The sequence below is a fragment of the Phalaenopsis equestris genome, unplaced genomic scaffold (assembly GCF_001263595.1).
Source record: "Phalaenopsis equestris unplaced genomic scaffold, ASM126359v1 Scaffold001093, whole genome shotgun sequence".
NCBI classification, from domain to species: Eukaryota; Viridiplantae; Streptophyta; class Magnoliopsida; order Asparagales; family Orchidaceae; genus Phalaenopsis; species Phalaenopsis equestris.
The window spans coordinates 325,305-340,924 of record NW_018165532.1 but is presented as its reverse complement, the minus strand read 5'-3'; the positions used below and the strand labels follow the sequence as shown (position 1 = coordinate 340,924).

Here is a 15,620-nt window from a genome sequence, read left to right as displayed (position 1 = left end):
GAGTAGTAAATGACTCTGGACCTGCCTGCGGAATAATAGGAATGGGTGCTCCAGACCTATTCTCATCCTCATTCCCATCTCCGTCCTGCTCTGTGTCCTCTAGTAGATCGTCGAACTCCACGAACTCTGACTCCTGTGGAACTACTCCAGAATTTGTATTGGTCTTGTCCTTGTACATTATCTTCTCATTGAAAATCACATTTCTGCTTCTGATAATCTTCCATTTCTGATCACCCCATAAACGATAACCAAATATTTCGTCTCCATAACCAATGAAATAACATTTCTTTGACTTAGCATCAAGCTTGCTACGTACATCAGGATTGATTAGAACATAAGAAAGACAACCAAAAGTTTTAAGATGAGAAAATTTGACCTCTTTGCCGCTCCAGACCTCCTCAGGTAATTTACAGTCTAATGGGACAGATGACCCTCTGTTGATCAGGTAAACTACAGTGCTGACCGCATCTGCCCAGAAGGTTGGTGGTAGTCCTGCGTGCAATCTCATGCTCCTAGCACGCTCATTGATGGTTCTGTTCATGCGTTCTGCAACTCCATTTTGTTGTGGTGTCCCTGGAATGGTCTTCTCCATTCTGATACCTTGAGCTGCACAGTACTCCTTGAACCCAGCATCAATGTACTCACCACAATTGTCAAATCTCAAACATTTCAGTTTTAGATCTGTCTCCGTTTCAACCATGGCCTTCCAAGTTTTGAACATAGAAAATACATAAGATTTATACTTCAGAAAGTAAACCCATACCTTTCTGCTATGGTCATCTATGAATCTGATGTTATAGCGAGAGCCTTCAAGAGATGCCACTGGGAAAGACCCCACACATCGGTGTGTACCAGTTTTAGTTTTCGTGCCTTTGGCACCTTGCCACCTTCAGGAAATTGACATTCTCCCCAAGCCAGTAACAGTGCTCCTTTAGTAACCTTCCAGGTGTTATCAGAGAACACTACTGAATGACCTCCCTCATCAAGCTGCCCAATAGATATGAGGTTCTTTTTCAGTTCAGGAATGCGCCTAACCTTTTGCAGGATCCATTTGTTTCTGTTAAAGAGTGCAATTTCAACATCTCTCATCCCCACCACATTCAAAGCTGCTCCATCAGTCAGGTACACTTTCCTAAAGTCACCTGAAACATAGTTTCTCATTAACTCCCGGTGAGAATATGTGTGAAAAGAAGCTTTCGAGTCAAGTATCCAGTCGTCAACAGAGTTATGAACTGCAAGCAATAGCTCATCATGCACTTCTTCAGTTACAACGTTAGCACTGACGTTCTCCGTCTTCTTAGGATTTTTACAGTACTTCTTTATGTGGCCAATTTTTCCACAATTCCAGCAGGTTGCTTGCTGACCAGACTTTGACTTGCTCTTGCTTCTATGTTTTGATTTCGACCTTCCTCTGTTTGAGTTCCTGTCTTGTGATCTCCATTTGGAATCACATTCAGTGCTGAACTCGAACCTGAGATCTCACCATAATCTTTCCTGCTCACCTCTTCAGCAAGAATCAAGTCACGAATATCATCATATTTCAGTTTGGTTTTACCTGCAGAGTTGCTAACTGCCATCCCCATGACTTCTCAGCTATTTGATAATGAAGCCAACAATATCAGCGCACGTATCTCATCGTCAAAATCAATTTCAACGGACGATAATTGATTTGTAATAGTGTTGAAATCATTCAAATGTTGAACAACCGACACACCTTCCGCCATCTTCAAGTTGAATAACTTTTTCATTAAGTGCACCTTGTTATTCGCCGATTGCTTTTCATACATACTGATAAGGCTGTCATAAGATCTGTCGTCGTCCTCTCCTTTATGACATTGTGAGCAACGGACCTCGATAGGGTTAATCGAATAACCCTCAGAACCTGTTGATCCAACAGACTCCAATCAACCTCTTCCATCTTCTCCGATCGCTTTCCCAGTAGTGGAAGATGAAGTTTCTTCCCATAGAGGTAATCCTCTATCTGCATCATCCAGTATCCAAAATCCGTGCCGTCGAACTTTTCGATCCCTGAAACTTTCACTTCGTCTCCGACCATCGTTCTTCCTCAGATCCGAACCGGGGCTCGATACTAATCGGATATCAATTGTTGTAAAAATTGACGAGGGCAATAAAGCGAAAATAGATCTAGAAAATTACACCAAAAAAGGCGACACAAGATTTACGTGGTTCGGCAGATTGCCTACTTCCACGGAGCTGCAGAGGATTTTATTCTGCAGAGGATTTCATTAGCTTTGAGGATTACACCGTCGACCACGTCGACTTACAAGAAAGAATTCTCTCACTCTAAACCGAGAGACACACCAAGAAGAAGAAAGACAACTTTAAAGAAAATCTTCCTTGTGATTCTTTTATTTCAGTCTCACGATAAAGTATAATCCAAGGAGAGAAAGTTGTTTGGAGAGTCATTCACTTCCCTGTAATCGTGAGCCCCTTTTAAAGCTTCACAGTATCCAACTTATTTTGGTAACCCTTAATTTCATGATTCCATAGAAAAAACATGGAATCATGTTTTAATGACCCATATAAAGCCCATTAAGGAAAGCTATCAAATTCATTGCCTTTTTCTCTATAGCAACAGAAGGGGCGGGAAATTAATCTGATAAAACTTAATTAATTAATTAAGCTTTCCTTAATTCTTACTGTCAATAGAAGGTAACTGCTTTAAATGAAAACAGGGAAGCATCAAGCAATAGCAGAGAACAAAATACATAAGGAAATAAACCAAAATAATTTCCATAAGTGTCGAGGTCGCCAATTCAAGGAAGTGGACCGAGTCTCTACCTTCCTTAACACTAGGCACATATGTTCGGCTACCATAGATGTATGTGCCCTCCTTATTCATTTTAATGATTTCCATCTTTTTAAACAAAGTTGTTGTATCCCATTGTGAGGTAGTTGTTCTTTGAGAATTATCCCTTTTTTTCGTCTTCATAGTCATTTTTAAGATTCTTATCATTATTGTAGAAGCATTTATATTCCTCATGCAAGGTCAGTTATACCTTTGTGAACGGGAAGGGCATATCTTCTATGTTATTTTGAACACATTTCTTGTATATTATGGCGAGGGTTCTTTATTGCAGGCGAGTCATCCATTTCCTATGGTGGGCTTATTAATATTTTGATTCTATCTTGATGCATTGAACAGGCTTGTAGTCAATGTCGGTTACATTTTTTCTTCCCCAATTGATTAGATAGTTATTGCTTCATTTTTTGTGTTGAAGCACAAATAACTTTTTATCATATGGAGAATCTCTTGTTTGCGCTCTATAAAGTATTGGAGTAATTTGCTACAAGCTACCACTCTTGCATAAGAGCTACCCCAAGAATGTACCCTGATGTCTCAATTTCATTTTCATAAGATCTTTATGACAAGGCTAAAACAAGCACTTCGCTTATTCTTCTTTTCAACAAGAGGAACGTTTCTTCTTATTTTTTCATGCATACTAAGTTTTGGTTGGCCTTACCGCCTTAGCAAATGAAGAGTAGATTTGACAGAAAAGCGAGAAGTCTTCTATGATGCTCTGGATCAAAGTAACATTTTGTTGATAATATCACTTTCTTGATTGCCTACTTCTCAGGCTTGAGATTTGTTTTTAATTTATGGTCCTGTTTGTAAATAGAGGAAGTCTAGGGATTTATTTGTAAGGGATTTATTTAAGCCCTTATATAAGCCCAAGGCATTTAGAGTTTGAGTGGTTGACATCTGGCATATGAAGGGAGAGCTTCTCAATCTATAAACAAAATTCTGATTTTCAGATGCTACTATAAACATAGCTTAGATTACTTTCTCAATTCAAAAGCATTATAACTCTCACTCAGGCCACTTGTTCCATGTCTAAATCCACTGATCAATATTCAAAAGCATGTTAAACCAAAGTGCATTATTTTATCAGTTTGAACAACGTTATAACTTTCCCTTTTGTGGATTTTATATCAGGTTCATGAATAAATTGATTCAATTGTTTGGCCTTCATTTACATATTCACAAATCATGATCCAGTGCAGATTGTACCGCACATTCGAGCAAAATATGATCATATGAGCAACAAATTGCTACATCAAAATGGAGACATTTTCCTAACTTCTCAGATTGTAGCTTACTTCTCTACAGAATAGAGAATTTATTCTGTGGGACAGTTACTATTTGAGCCGTCTTTCTGAAGGCACTTATGTAGTATATTTGGCTTCATATGTTATTTGTTTTGAATGTCTGGTAAGTGTAGTAAGGTTGAAATAAATGTATAGTTTTTTTTCTTAAAAAATTATTTTATTTTATTTTTCTGACAATAATGTTTAAAAAAAAATTGTAATAACTCCTTGAGGTTTATCAAATGTGTATAGAACTTATATTTACTTAAATATTGAAATATTGATATTTAAAGGCATATCAGATTAGAACTAGTATGATTGTTCTTTTTTTATTTGTTAATCTTTAATGTTATTATGTATAGAAGGTATTCATGTGTGTTTGATTCACTTGATTGATCAACCTTAAATAGTTTTATCAGTATGGTAGCACATATCCTTGTTCAATATTGGAAGATTTTTTTATTCATTATAATAATTTTGAAATAAATAAATATAAGGATTAATTGATTATTTATATATTATATTTATTTTTGTTAAAAATCTTCTTTATTATACGCGCCTGATGTTTGTTCCTTTTCATAAAACAAATAACAGTATAATTAATATAAAGTAATTATTATAATAAATTATTACAAAATTAAATTATAAAATGGAAATCTAAACGTTGAATTCTTGAAGACGAAACATTGATCTTAATCGAGAGTTTTCTTAGGTGACATTGGTTGTCTAAGATGTAATTAACTATAGGGGTTTGCCTTTATAGGGAATTAAGAACCCTGATTAATCTAAACCCTATCTAATATGTGTATTCAATAGGGGAACTTGTCGGCTATAAATTTGCAGACCAAAATAGAGCCATAAACTTTTAAGTTTAGATAGTTAAGCCTACTAATAAGTGATACGATCATCCTTCGAGATGATATATCATTTAGGGTATCGTGCTCAACTATTTAAACTATTAGATATATGAGGTTTATTCAGTCTCACCATTTTCCAAAAATAATAAAAAATACCATTCTCACAAAATTAAAATTACATTATATATTATACTAAATTTAAATTTTAAAAAAACTTATTTAAAAAAAATATAGCCGACAATTTTTGGCGACTCCGCTGGGGATTAGTTCCTCTCTCCATTTTGATCAAGAGGTTTTGTTTTCAAACATTGGTAGTGTGTTCATATCTCTAGTGGGCCAGACTATCATTCTTCCGTTAACGTACTCCGTTCATTTCTTCCTTGAGTGGGTATTGTCAACTCCCATGATTCTGGAGCCACTGTTTAATCATCCTTAAGCAGAGAGGTTCCGGAATCTTTAAATCTAAAGTGGATTGACCCCCAATAGGTGTGATAGATTAGGTGTGGTCTTTAAAAACAAGTTCGATACGAAATCGACCTTCTTTAAATCTTGAACAGGGTCCTACACTAAATTTCACTCCCACAACCTTTCATTTAAACTTCAAACAAAACAAACTTTCTCAAAATTTCGAAACAAAACAAAACTTCTCAAAACATCAAAATTTGAAATAAAAATCCACATGAATAAATTTCGAAGGATGCCCAGTTCATAAGACAAGCACGTTAGTTTTGGTACTTCCGTTGCAATCACCTGAGATACTGCCTGTACCACAGAGTAATCAGATACAAAACTGTCTTGTCTCCAAGGATTGGCTTGAGAGGGACTACGAAAGTGAGAACATAACGATCTCGAAAGGTATTTGAAAGAACCTGAAATAGGTTCAATCAATATAACTTCGGCTGATCCGATTGTTCCGATTAATTCTTATGCAAATGACGACGGAGGAACACAGTTCAAGTGAAGGTTTCAAAGAAAAATAGTGAACCGAATCCAAACAGTTTTGGTGCAGGCTATAACACATAATGCACTTTGTACCTTTAATAAGATAAGTCTGGATACTATTTAGATTCGCACATTCATTAAACGATAGGGTCTAGGACTGCCTGATTATAGGGGTGATTCGTTGGTTCTTCTCGTTGATATTGATAGGTTGACTTCAATATATCAGTTGTCTATTGGATCGAGATAAAAGAGAAAAGAGGTCTAGTCTGAGCCTAACCCCAAATTAAAAGCTGATATCCCACTTTAAATTCTCATATGCTTATCATTTAACCTTTTTTTTATAATCTGCAAATGTTTGTCTAACCTCTTTCTATCATGCAATTGGAATGTGTTTTGTAGCATTGTTAGACTTAATCAGGTACACTTAGTTGTTTCAGTTTTGGTTGTACATTGCATATTTCTTTCTTTACTGCATAGTCTTTCCTTTCCTTCATATTTACTTTACTTTCATAGTTTTCCCTCAGTCCTTTCCTGTTACAGTAGTTTACTGTTTAAGTAGTTTACTACACAGTTGTTCCCTTCCCGTGCTGCATCGTACTATAGACATTCATCTGTATTCATACTTCTAAATATTATTTTCGTAGCATGCTCATGCAATTCCCTAGGATAGGCCGTTTGAGGCACGGTTTTCTCTTTTTTTTATCCCTTTTCCGGAATGAGATGGTAAAAACAGCAAATGATGATTCATCTCCGGAGCACGGTCAAGATAACAGTGGAAGACAGAAGGATGAGCTTCAAACGAGCTTCGATAGATTTAAATAACACACTTATAGGATGCTGAGGTTGTTCATCTAACACGACGCAAATCCTCACATTATCTTTTAGGACTTTCTACGATTTTTATATCGTACGATATAAGTCCTAAACTTTTTTTTTAGAATTCCGAGGTTGTCGTTCGGTACGACCTAAACCCTCACATTTTCTTAGGCTATTTGCATATGATGTGCAAATACAAGTCCCGAATATCTAAATAACTTGCAGGACTTAAACATCAAATAATTTCTCTTTCAAAGATGTAAAGTCAAACCATAGATTAGTTTGAGATGTCACTAAATCTTCTTCAATATCTTCGACATCTCGTACTTTTCGTTCCTTTGGACTACAGAAATAACTGTTCCTACTTGAACCAATCCCATTTGACTTTTCCTATGAAAAATCGTGGGAATCTAAATGTTGAATTCTTGAAGACGAAATATTGATCTTAATCGAGAGATTTCTTAGGTGAACTCGGTTGTCTAAGATGTAATTAACTACAGAGACTTGCCTTTATAGGGAATTAAGAACCCAGATTAATCAAAACTCTATCTAATCTGTGTATTAGATAGGGGAACTTGTCGGCTATAAATTCGCAGACCAAAATAGAGTCATAAACTTTTAAGTTTAGATAGTTAAGCCTACTAATAATTGATACGATCATCTTTCGAGATGATATATCATTTATGGTATCATGCTCAACTATTTAAACTATTAGATATATGAGATCTATTCGATCTCACCATTTTCCAAAAATAATAAAAAATATCATTTTCACAAAATTAAAATTACATTATATATTATACTAAATTTAAATTTTAAAAAATCTTATTTTTAAAAAAATATAGCCGACATACATGTGCATGGTCTTTCCACAGAAGCAGATGTCCGATTTAAGACTTTGAGGAATGTGAAAATGTTAATTATGCAGTATTAGCTAAGGTTTATTCATAAATTGATTAGAATAAAAATGTAATTTTTCAAATTTTGTGATGTGTATTGCGCGCTTGTTGAAGTGGATTCGTGAAAAGTTAAACCACCTATGTTCAGAAAATTTATGTCAATGAGTGAAATATTAGCATTTTATATTCTGCATATAGACTATGCACTTTGTTTAAGTCATTATTTAGGGTTATGTGATAGTTGATATATATAAATTTTAAAATTTTATGTTGATTATCTTCAAATATATTTTTTTGCATGAATGATAATTTCTAATTTATGATTAAATCTTATGCTTTTCCTGAAGAATTAAGCCCAGTTTCATCAGAAAATTTTATGCTTAAAATGAACAAATTAGCAATTAACATGATGTTTATGGATAGTGCACGTAATTAAAGTCATTATTTGTGGATATCAGATGTTTCATATATGCTAATTAAAATAATTAATGCTTGGTGTTTTCATAAATATAATGCATATATGAAGGATAAATTCTAATTAATGTTTACATCATGTCCTTTGATGTCAAATGGTTGTCTGATGAGGAGAAATTTGTATGTAAGGTTCATAGTGTGGTAAAGGGTTATCCCGATGAAGTTTTGAGTTGAATATCTAGAGAGAAACTTTTAAAAAACTGACTAAAATGTCCTTTTACATGTTGTGTGTGGTTTTATTACTGAAGCAGATGCCTAATTAAGACTGAGGAATGTGAAGTATGCGAACTATGCCACATTAAGTGAGGTTTATTCATAATTATATTGGATTGTGGATGTTTTATTTCATTTTTTTTTTGCTTTGGTTTGATAGTCTCCTAAAATGATTCTGAATAACTTTGTACAACTAAATTATTATAACTGCAATCTACACATTTTGTATTGATTCTTTCCTGGAATGGAATACTCACTGAATCCTGTAGAAATCTTTATGTTGATTCCATGCAAATATATCTTGACAAACTTCTTCAGAGGAATATTGATTTTCTTACACCTTGTTGCTATTTATGGGAACTTTCCTAATGTTAAATTCACATATAGTATTTAATGAAGCAATTTTAATGTCAATTACCGTTTAATGTTAAACATGCTCGCCAATTTATTTAGTTTAATTGGCATGAAATCTCTTCTCTGTAGAAAAATGGTCTCAAATAGGATTAATTGTAGGTGTCATCCTTCTACAATTAAAGAGGTTTTAGACCCAGCTGCACGAGTGATGAAGCTATTCAAGTGATGAGAGAGCTTAACATTTATCAATTTACTATGATGACAGCCTTCCAACAGAAAAATTCTTTAACTGTGACACTTTTATCTTGTTGGGATTCTCAGAAGCAATGTTTTAATATTGGAGGCCATTTTTTTACTTTCAGTGTAGATGAGATAGCAATGATTATAGGTATGTCGAATATGGGAGACGAGTTCATGTGGCAAAAGTCTCACTTGTCAAAGGATGATTCCACAAGAATGAAATAGAGGATGACTAATATTTAGTTCATGAATCTAGTGGCAATAATTAGCACATACATAAAATTCATTCTGTCAAACTTGTTTTTCCCTTATCACAACTACTCAATCCCTATGGAGTTGATGAGATATGTTGAAAATATTCAGAAATTTGTCACATATAATGGTTCAGAAGCTATTTGTGATTTTTTGGTATTTGAGTTTAATGTAATAACAAGTAAAATGAGGATGCAAAAGCCAATTGCATATATGAGTGGCTCATCACTCTCTTAGTGGTAGGTACTCATGAATCTTGCAAAGAATTTTTATCAATGTTGAAAAAAAACATAACATGTTAACTTATATGTAATGTAAATCTGGGTTTTGGAGCACAATTCATTGATTCAACCCATGATATCTAATACAAGGTCGCGCATTATGAGATGAGCAAGGTCTTATCCATTAACCCCAAATTTTTTTGAAGAATTCTTCGTTGCTTTGCATACACATTGGGTAACGATATGGTTCATTCTAATTCTTTCATATATCTAGAAAAGTTATCTTTAGATTTACCACTTTCATTTAGGAAAAGTTATTAGAAAAATCACTTTAATTGATATTCCAAACTAAGGTATGATAATAGTATGATAATAGTAAACTAGAATGTATGATAATAGTAAACTAGAATTAGCCTAAAGGATTTCTTATATCGCTTCTCTATGGGATCGATACTTGGGTTCATAAAAGAAAACCCTATATTACTTGAAACAATATGTATACTTGTGTAGAACCCCTAGTGTGTGAAAAACCCCTAGTGTGTGAACCCCTAGTGTGTGAAATATAAATCAAATTCTAAATTTTATAAAATATTATTTTGCACACTAGTGGCTTAAATATAAATTGGGTCAAGTTTTTTGTCAGAGCTTAAAAATCTATGTTCTATGTAATTGTGGGTCGGGTCGTTGTCTAGTGCATTTAAAGTGTTAGAGGCTTCTTCGACTCAGACGATGAGTAAATTCTTTTGTTGAGAGTGTTTTTCAGCTTTATAGTTGGACCTCTCCTCTCTTTTACACTTCAACAGCATCGTCATCACTTTGGCAGGTATGAGTCTCACCTCTACTCTTCCCACCTATATAAGGTCATAAGATTAGAGTTTCCTTCTCTTGACCTTAGGGTTACTGAGGTTCCCTTGGACGACGTAACTTACAGATTGTTGAGGTAGACTTGGGGTCATAATAGTTTGGGATGATGCATCTGTGATGTTGACCCTGCTATTTCTACCTGATTAGGATCACTCTACCTTTCCTTTGATACCCCCTTTGAGCCCTGTCTCTCCTTCTGACGCTTCGTCGGCGTTGTCTTGTAAGCTCTGATTGTGGATAGGCTACCACCCATTTAGGATACGGTGATTCACCCTCTATCCTTATGGTCTGGTCTGACCTTCAAAGAATAATGTGGACTCTTTGGGGCAACCCAATTATTTTATAGGCTTTGGTCGCAGATAAGTCGCCATCTGTATGGGATCCTGAGAGATTCACTATCTACATGTACTATCGGTGCAAGCTTTAAAGGCATCGGGATGCTCCTGTGAGATAACCTTCCTTTATGACACAGTTAACTAGTCGTTATACAATTGTGACCAAGATTACTTTTATTGAGAGTATTTTTGGACACCCCCCAAGATGTAATTAACCCAAGGTATATGTCTCTTTGGGAGTTGCTCTTAACCCCAGAACAAGCACACATATGTTCCAAAGCATTTTTTTTATCTTGTTTCAAACGTACTCTTTTAGGCTATCACACGAAGTTTGCTCCACAAAAGTTCACGTGCTTTTTCTTGTTTGTCTTTATTATCGTATGTCCTTATTTTTTAATTTCTCTCTTCTCCAAATCATCCATGTGATCTGGAAGAGATATTTACTTGGAAAAGGAAATGATACAATGATAGACAAACTGATGACTCCTTCAAAAAAATTAAGGAAAAAAAGAACGAAATAGTTACAATCTTCACTGAAATTCAGATCTATTGATTTCAAACCTTAAATTTTACATTACGAAAGTAGAGACTTCATACATTTCTCGCTCATATGGCCAAGCATACGGTGCCACAGACTTGCATCTACCTTGGTTCCAAATAAATCAGTAAAAGTTGTTATTTCATTGATCAGGTAAAGGGTGCTTTCAATGTTACCCCGAGCCATCACCACTGCCTTGTCATCATCTGTGAAAGGAGTTACGAACTTTTATTTTGTCAGCTAGCTCACAGAGATGAGATTTATCTTCATACTTGGAACGTGTCCCACTTCAAATAAGTTTCGAGACTATTCCAATTGGCAACTTGATATTCACATCACCCTTTACAACGATATTGCATGTCTTGTTGTCTCCTAGATAAAATTTCTTAAATTACTCTGAGTATAATTTTTTAATTCCTCTTTATTGAATGCATCCATGCATGAATAGAGGTACAATAATCTACTATCAAAATTCAATATTGATTAGGGATAATACCAGATAATCACTTTGAATTTCGCCAGTGGAGACATTTGTAGAGAGATTCCTTTTATGTCCTCTATCAACATATTTTATTGGAGCTTTAAATCCTTTTTGAAATGCTCTTTCTTTTTGCATTCCCAACATTCTCGCTCGAATCTTTTCTCTACAAGCAATGAAACTTACAGGACGTCGCTCCAAATCTTATCTATTGATCCCACAAGAGAAACACACACCAATACCTTCCTCTTCGACCCTTCTTCACTTCACAAAAATGTTGTCGAAGAAATTTGTGCATGGGCATACTATCCATCATCGCCTAAAATCTCGAATATAAGGAAACCAAACCGAGGAATTGTAATTGGTGCGAGTATTTTGTGTGCTCTATAACCGAGAGCTTAGGTGCCCGAAGTAGGTCATATGGGCGTTGCAAGCCCAGGAGCGAGTGCGGGGCACGACCACGCTGCTTCCTTAGTCTACAAGTGCGGGTGCGCCAAATAGAAAACTTTGAGTTGCTTAGCGTGTTTCTTCCTTGCTGTTATGGTGCTCTTTCAGGCTGTTGTGGGTGCTTCAAATTAGGGCTGCCAAAAAAGCTCGTTGTTCGCAAACAGTTCGTGTTCGATTGGTCAATAAGTTCGTGTTCGATTTGTTTGATAAGTAAACTAGACAAACGTGAACAAATTTTTTTCGTTTGGTTAGTTAAACGAACCAAATACGAACAGTGATGTGTTCGTCAAATCGTTATTGTTCGAAATATAAAATAATTTAAAATAATTATATATAGAAAAATTATGATATTTTAAAAAATTAAATTTTATAAATTATAATACATAATAAATTAATAATAATAATATATTAATATACTATATTAGTAATATACTAATATAGATATTATATATTTATATAATATAAGTTATATAATCGTTAAGAAACGAACACGAACAGTGACTTCACGAACAAGTTCAAACACGAGGTTATTTCAAACAAACTAAATTTCAAACGAACCGAATACGAACACAAGCTCTATTCGTTCGTGTTCGGTTTGTTTACACCCCTACTTCAAACTCCACAAACCCAACACATACATAAATCAACCTTTTGTAGTTTATAATTTTAGTTTATTCAAAAAAAATTTACAAGTACTAGTTTCAAAATTATTGTTCATAGCTATGCCTCATATAAAAACTTGATATTTAAATTTTATTCAAACCCTTCACTAAACAAATTAACAAATAAACGATGAAGTGAAGAGTTTTAATTCTCTTAAGAGATCAAGATTTTTCCGACCAAATTATTTGTTAAGGTAATAAAAAACTTCAAAAAGTCCAACTTTTGTAAACCTGCTTTTTTTTCTTATAGATCCTTAGTAGCAACTATCTTAGAGGCCAGTGGTTAGTTTGTGCTTTAAATTGAAATTCAATCAAAGTTCCAAACTGAGCACAAGTTCTCGGTAGGGAGGGTTACTTTGGATGAGTCATTTTGGTTGAATAACATGATTAACGGGTGACTTAAAGAGTCCCTCATATCAGGTTCTGGCTCTCATAATAATTTTACTCAACCTGGTTCAAGTAAATATGAGTGCAGAACACATAATATAATTAATAGTCAAGCAGCTATAAGATTGATCAAACCAGCAGATATTCCCTTACAAACAATCTCTAAACCATCTTATCACACTTCCATGACTACACCACCCCCCCGCCCCACCCCCCCAACTATCCTCTCATCTACATTATGCCGAGATAAGCCTAGAGAAGAGAGCGAACTAGCACTCCCCTCCCTCAACAAAAAACACATTACAATCATATTCTGCATCATAATCTCCTTTTCAAACATCTAACTTTTCATTAATCACAAACTATAGCACATATTCTCATGAGCTAATCGCAGAAACTCTATAAATCTATTTGTGATTCATCAAATTCTGCAGAATGATGACAGAGTTATCAGCAAAGAGCTGTGAGCTAATTGAAAAGAATAGGAAAATAAAAATATAATACATATATAAATATTTGCTTACATGGCGAACTCAATGTTTATGTTTGAATTGGTTTGATGTGAAATGGCCATGAAAGCAGGTATTGAGAGGAGAATACTTGCAGGACAAGGATTATGAGAGCACTCGTCAACAACCTGCACTTCCACTGTGCCATCCTTGCATGGTCTTCCATACCCACTGAGACATCTGATTATGTACATTCTACCGCACGCAACACCATTGTCCCACAAGCTTTTGGACACTGCGGCAAACATTTTGTTTGCTGGGAGCTGATATTTACTGTCTCCGTAGCACTTGGTTGCTGTTCAAAGTGCAACGCAAATACTTAAATCAATATTCCTGTCACGGACTTGATAGTTTGCTCATTTTGCTTAGTGTTTGAAAATAGGGAGGTTAATTTGGACATTTACATGCATAGTATACAATTCTTATGTATTTATGTATCTTACACCTAAATTTCATATCTACACGCATTACATTACGCTCAATTCTGTATTGTCACATCAAAAATAGAATTATTATCACTTTTTTAAAAGCTTTAAAAGTGAAATACATGCATCTTTTTTTGTACTAGCTTAAAACACAAAAATATTATGTATGTAAACACAAAAATTTAGTTGAGATATGTAAACACATGAGAATTGTGTGCTATATATATGAATTTCTCTAATTTTTATAGATGGCTAAGAGTTTTTTTTACATCCATATTTTCGACAATGTTAAAATTATAGTTTTTGTAAATTATGCTAATGATTATCATATATAAACTTATTTCTTTATTTAAAGCCTCTTTGCTCATGTGGGAAAGTCTTCCAAGATATAGAATAAGAAGATAAAAAATAAATTGCTTACGAATGTATGGAGGATGATAGGAAGAAGCTGTGCCAACATCGCCCAGTGTGGGAACTGCTTCCTCCAGTAACCTCAGCCATAATAACAATAATGAAATTATAATGAAGAATCTCATAGTTTAAGCGAGGATAAAAGCACTAATCAATTAGAATAGTTAGATGCTAATGACCACAAGGGAGTGGTTTAATTTCCGCAGTCAGTCTTAATAACAACCTTCTTGTTGATAACCGCAAGAAAAAGGTAAAGGTTCCTTCGGTTCCAACCGTTGTTTAGCACTAATCACAATTAATTAGTAGATAAGCTTTTTTATGATAAAAGAAGAACGCTAAACTTAACAATGATTTACATGCTTATTACTTAAAGATTAAGTTACACATGATTCATAAGCACTGAATCAATTGTTTGCGTGCAAGCAACTAATTGCAATTACGTGCCTGTTAATTGTTCGATTAAAAGAGAATTAAAGGACGAAGTTACACATGATTCATTGGCACTCAAAATTTCTTCTTAATGTTGCAGGTTACATGTGTTCCACGTTGATACTTGATTAGATGAAATCTGATGACTCAAACTCCATTGCATGAAATTGGGGGGCTTTCTTAATTGGATTAAATAAAATGCTTCTGTTGGCATCAATTTTTTTGGATGTCATAAGTGTAGGGCGTCCACTTATGATCGACGAAAATTAGTTATCGCGTCGCGCACGAAATTGGCTAAAATTGGCCAGTTCGTCGGTGAAGTTATCCATATGACCTCAGACGACGAAATGGACCACATGAGTGCATGTCCAAAAAGTCGATTTCATCTACGAAGGACGCTCGTTAGACCACAGATTCGCGTGCGGGCAAAAAAAATGCTCAAATTTTTATTTTCGTCTCGATTGCTAAAATAAGTGGTCCGAACGACCCCAGACGATGAAACGGACAGTGTGGTCGCGTCCGGAACGTCGAATTTACCTAGGGGAGAATTTCATTTCGCTACGATGAAATGTTCGGCAAAAAGATGCGGAGAGACAATAATAATAATAATATTTTTTACTTCTCTCTCTTATCAACCAACCCATCCTCTTCTTTTTTTTTTATTTTTTTTTGCAAGAAAGCCCTTTTCTCTCTCCTGGTTAAAATAAAAGTAAAAAAAAAAAAAAAGCAGGCTCCTCTTCCTTTCCCCCCCCCTGGA

At 34.8% G+C, this 15,620-nt stretch overlaps 1 protein-coding gene across 5 annotated transcripts in view; it reads left to right on the top strand.

The window, feature by feature from the left end:
• The window catches only part of LOC110033132 (RHOMBOID-like protein 5), a 37,239-nt gene extending 23,154 nt beyond the window's left edge, over positions 1 to 14,085 (top strand). The window contains exon 5 of one of the 5 annotated variants that reach the window (XM_020737013.1): positions 13,696 to 14,085. In XM_020737013.1, coding sequence (XP_020592672.1) covers positions 13,696 to 13,921 — 226 coding nt within the window. In that variant the 3' untranslated portion in view covers positions 13,922 to 14,085. Of the gene's footprint in view, positions 1 to 3,958; positions 4,243 to 8,824; positions 9,159 to 13,671 lie in introns of those variants that run through there. The other 4 variants (XM_020737018.1, XM_020737014.1, XM_020737016.1 and 1 more) reach the window with 4 other exon arrangements.
• The last annotated feature ends 1,535 nt before the right edge of the window (positions 14,086 to 15,620 follow it).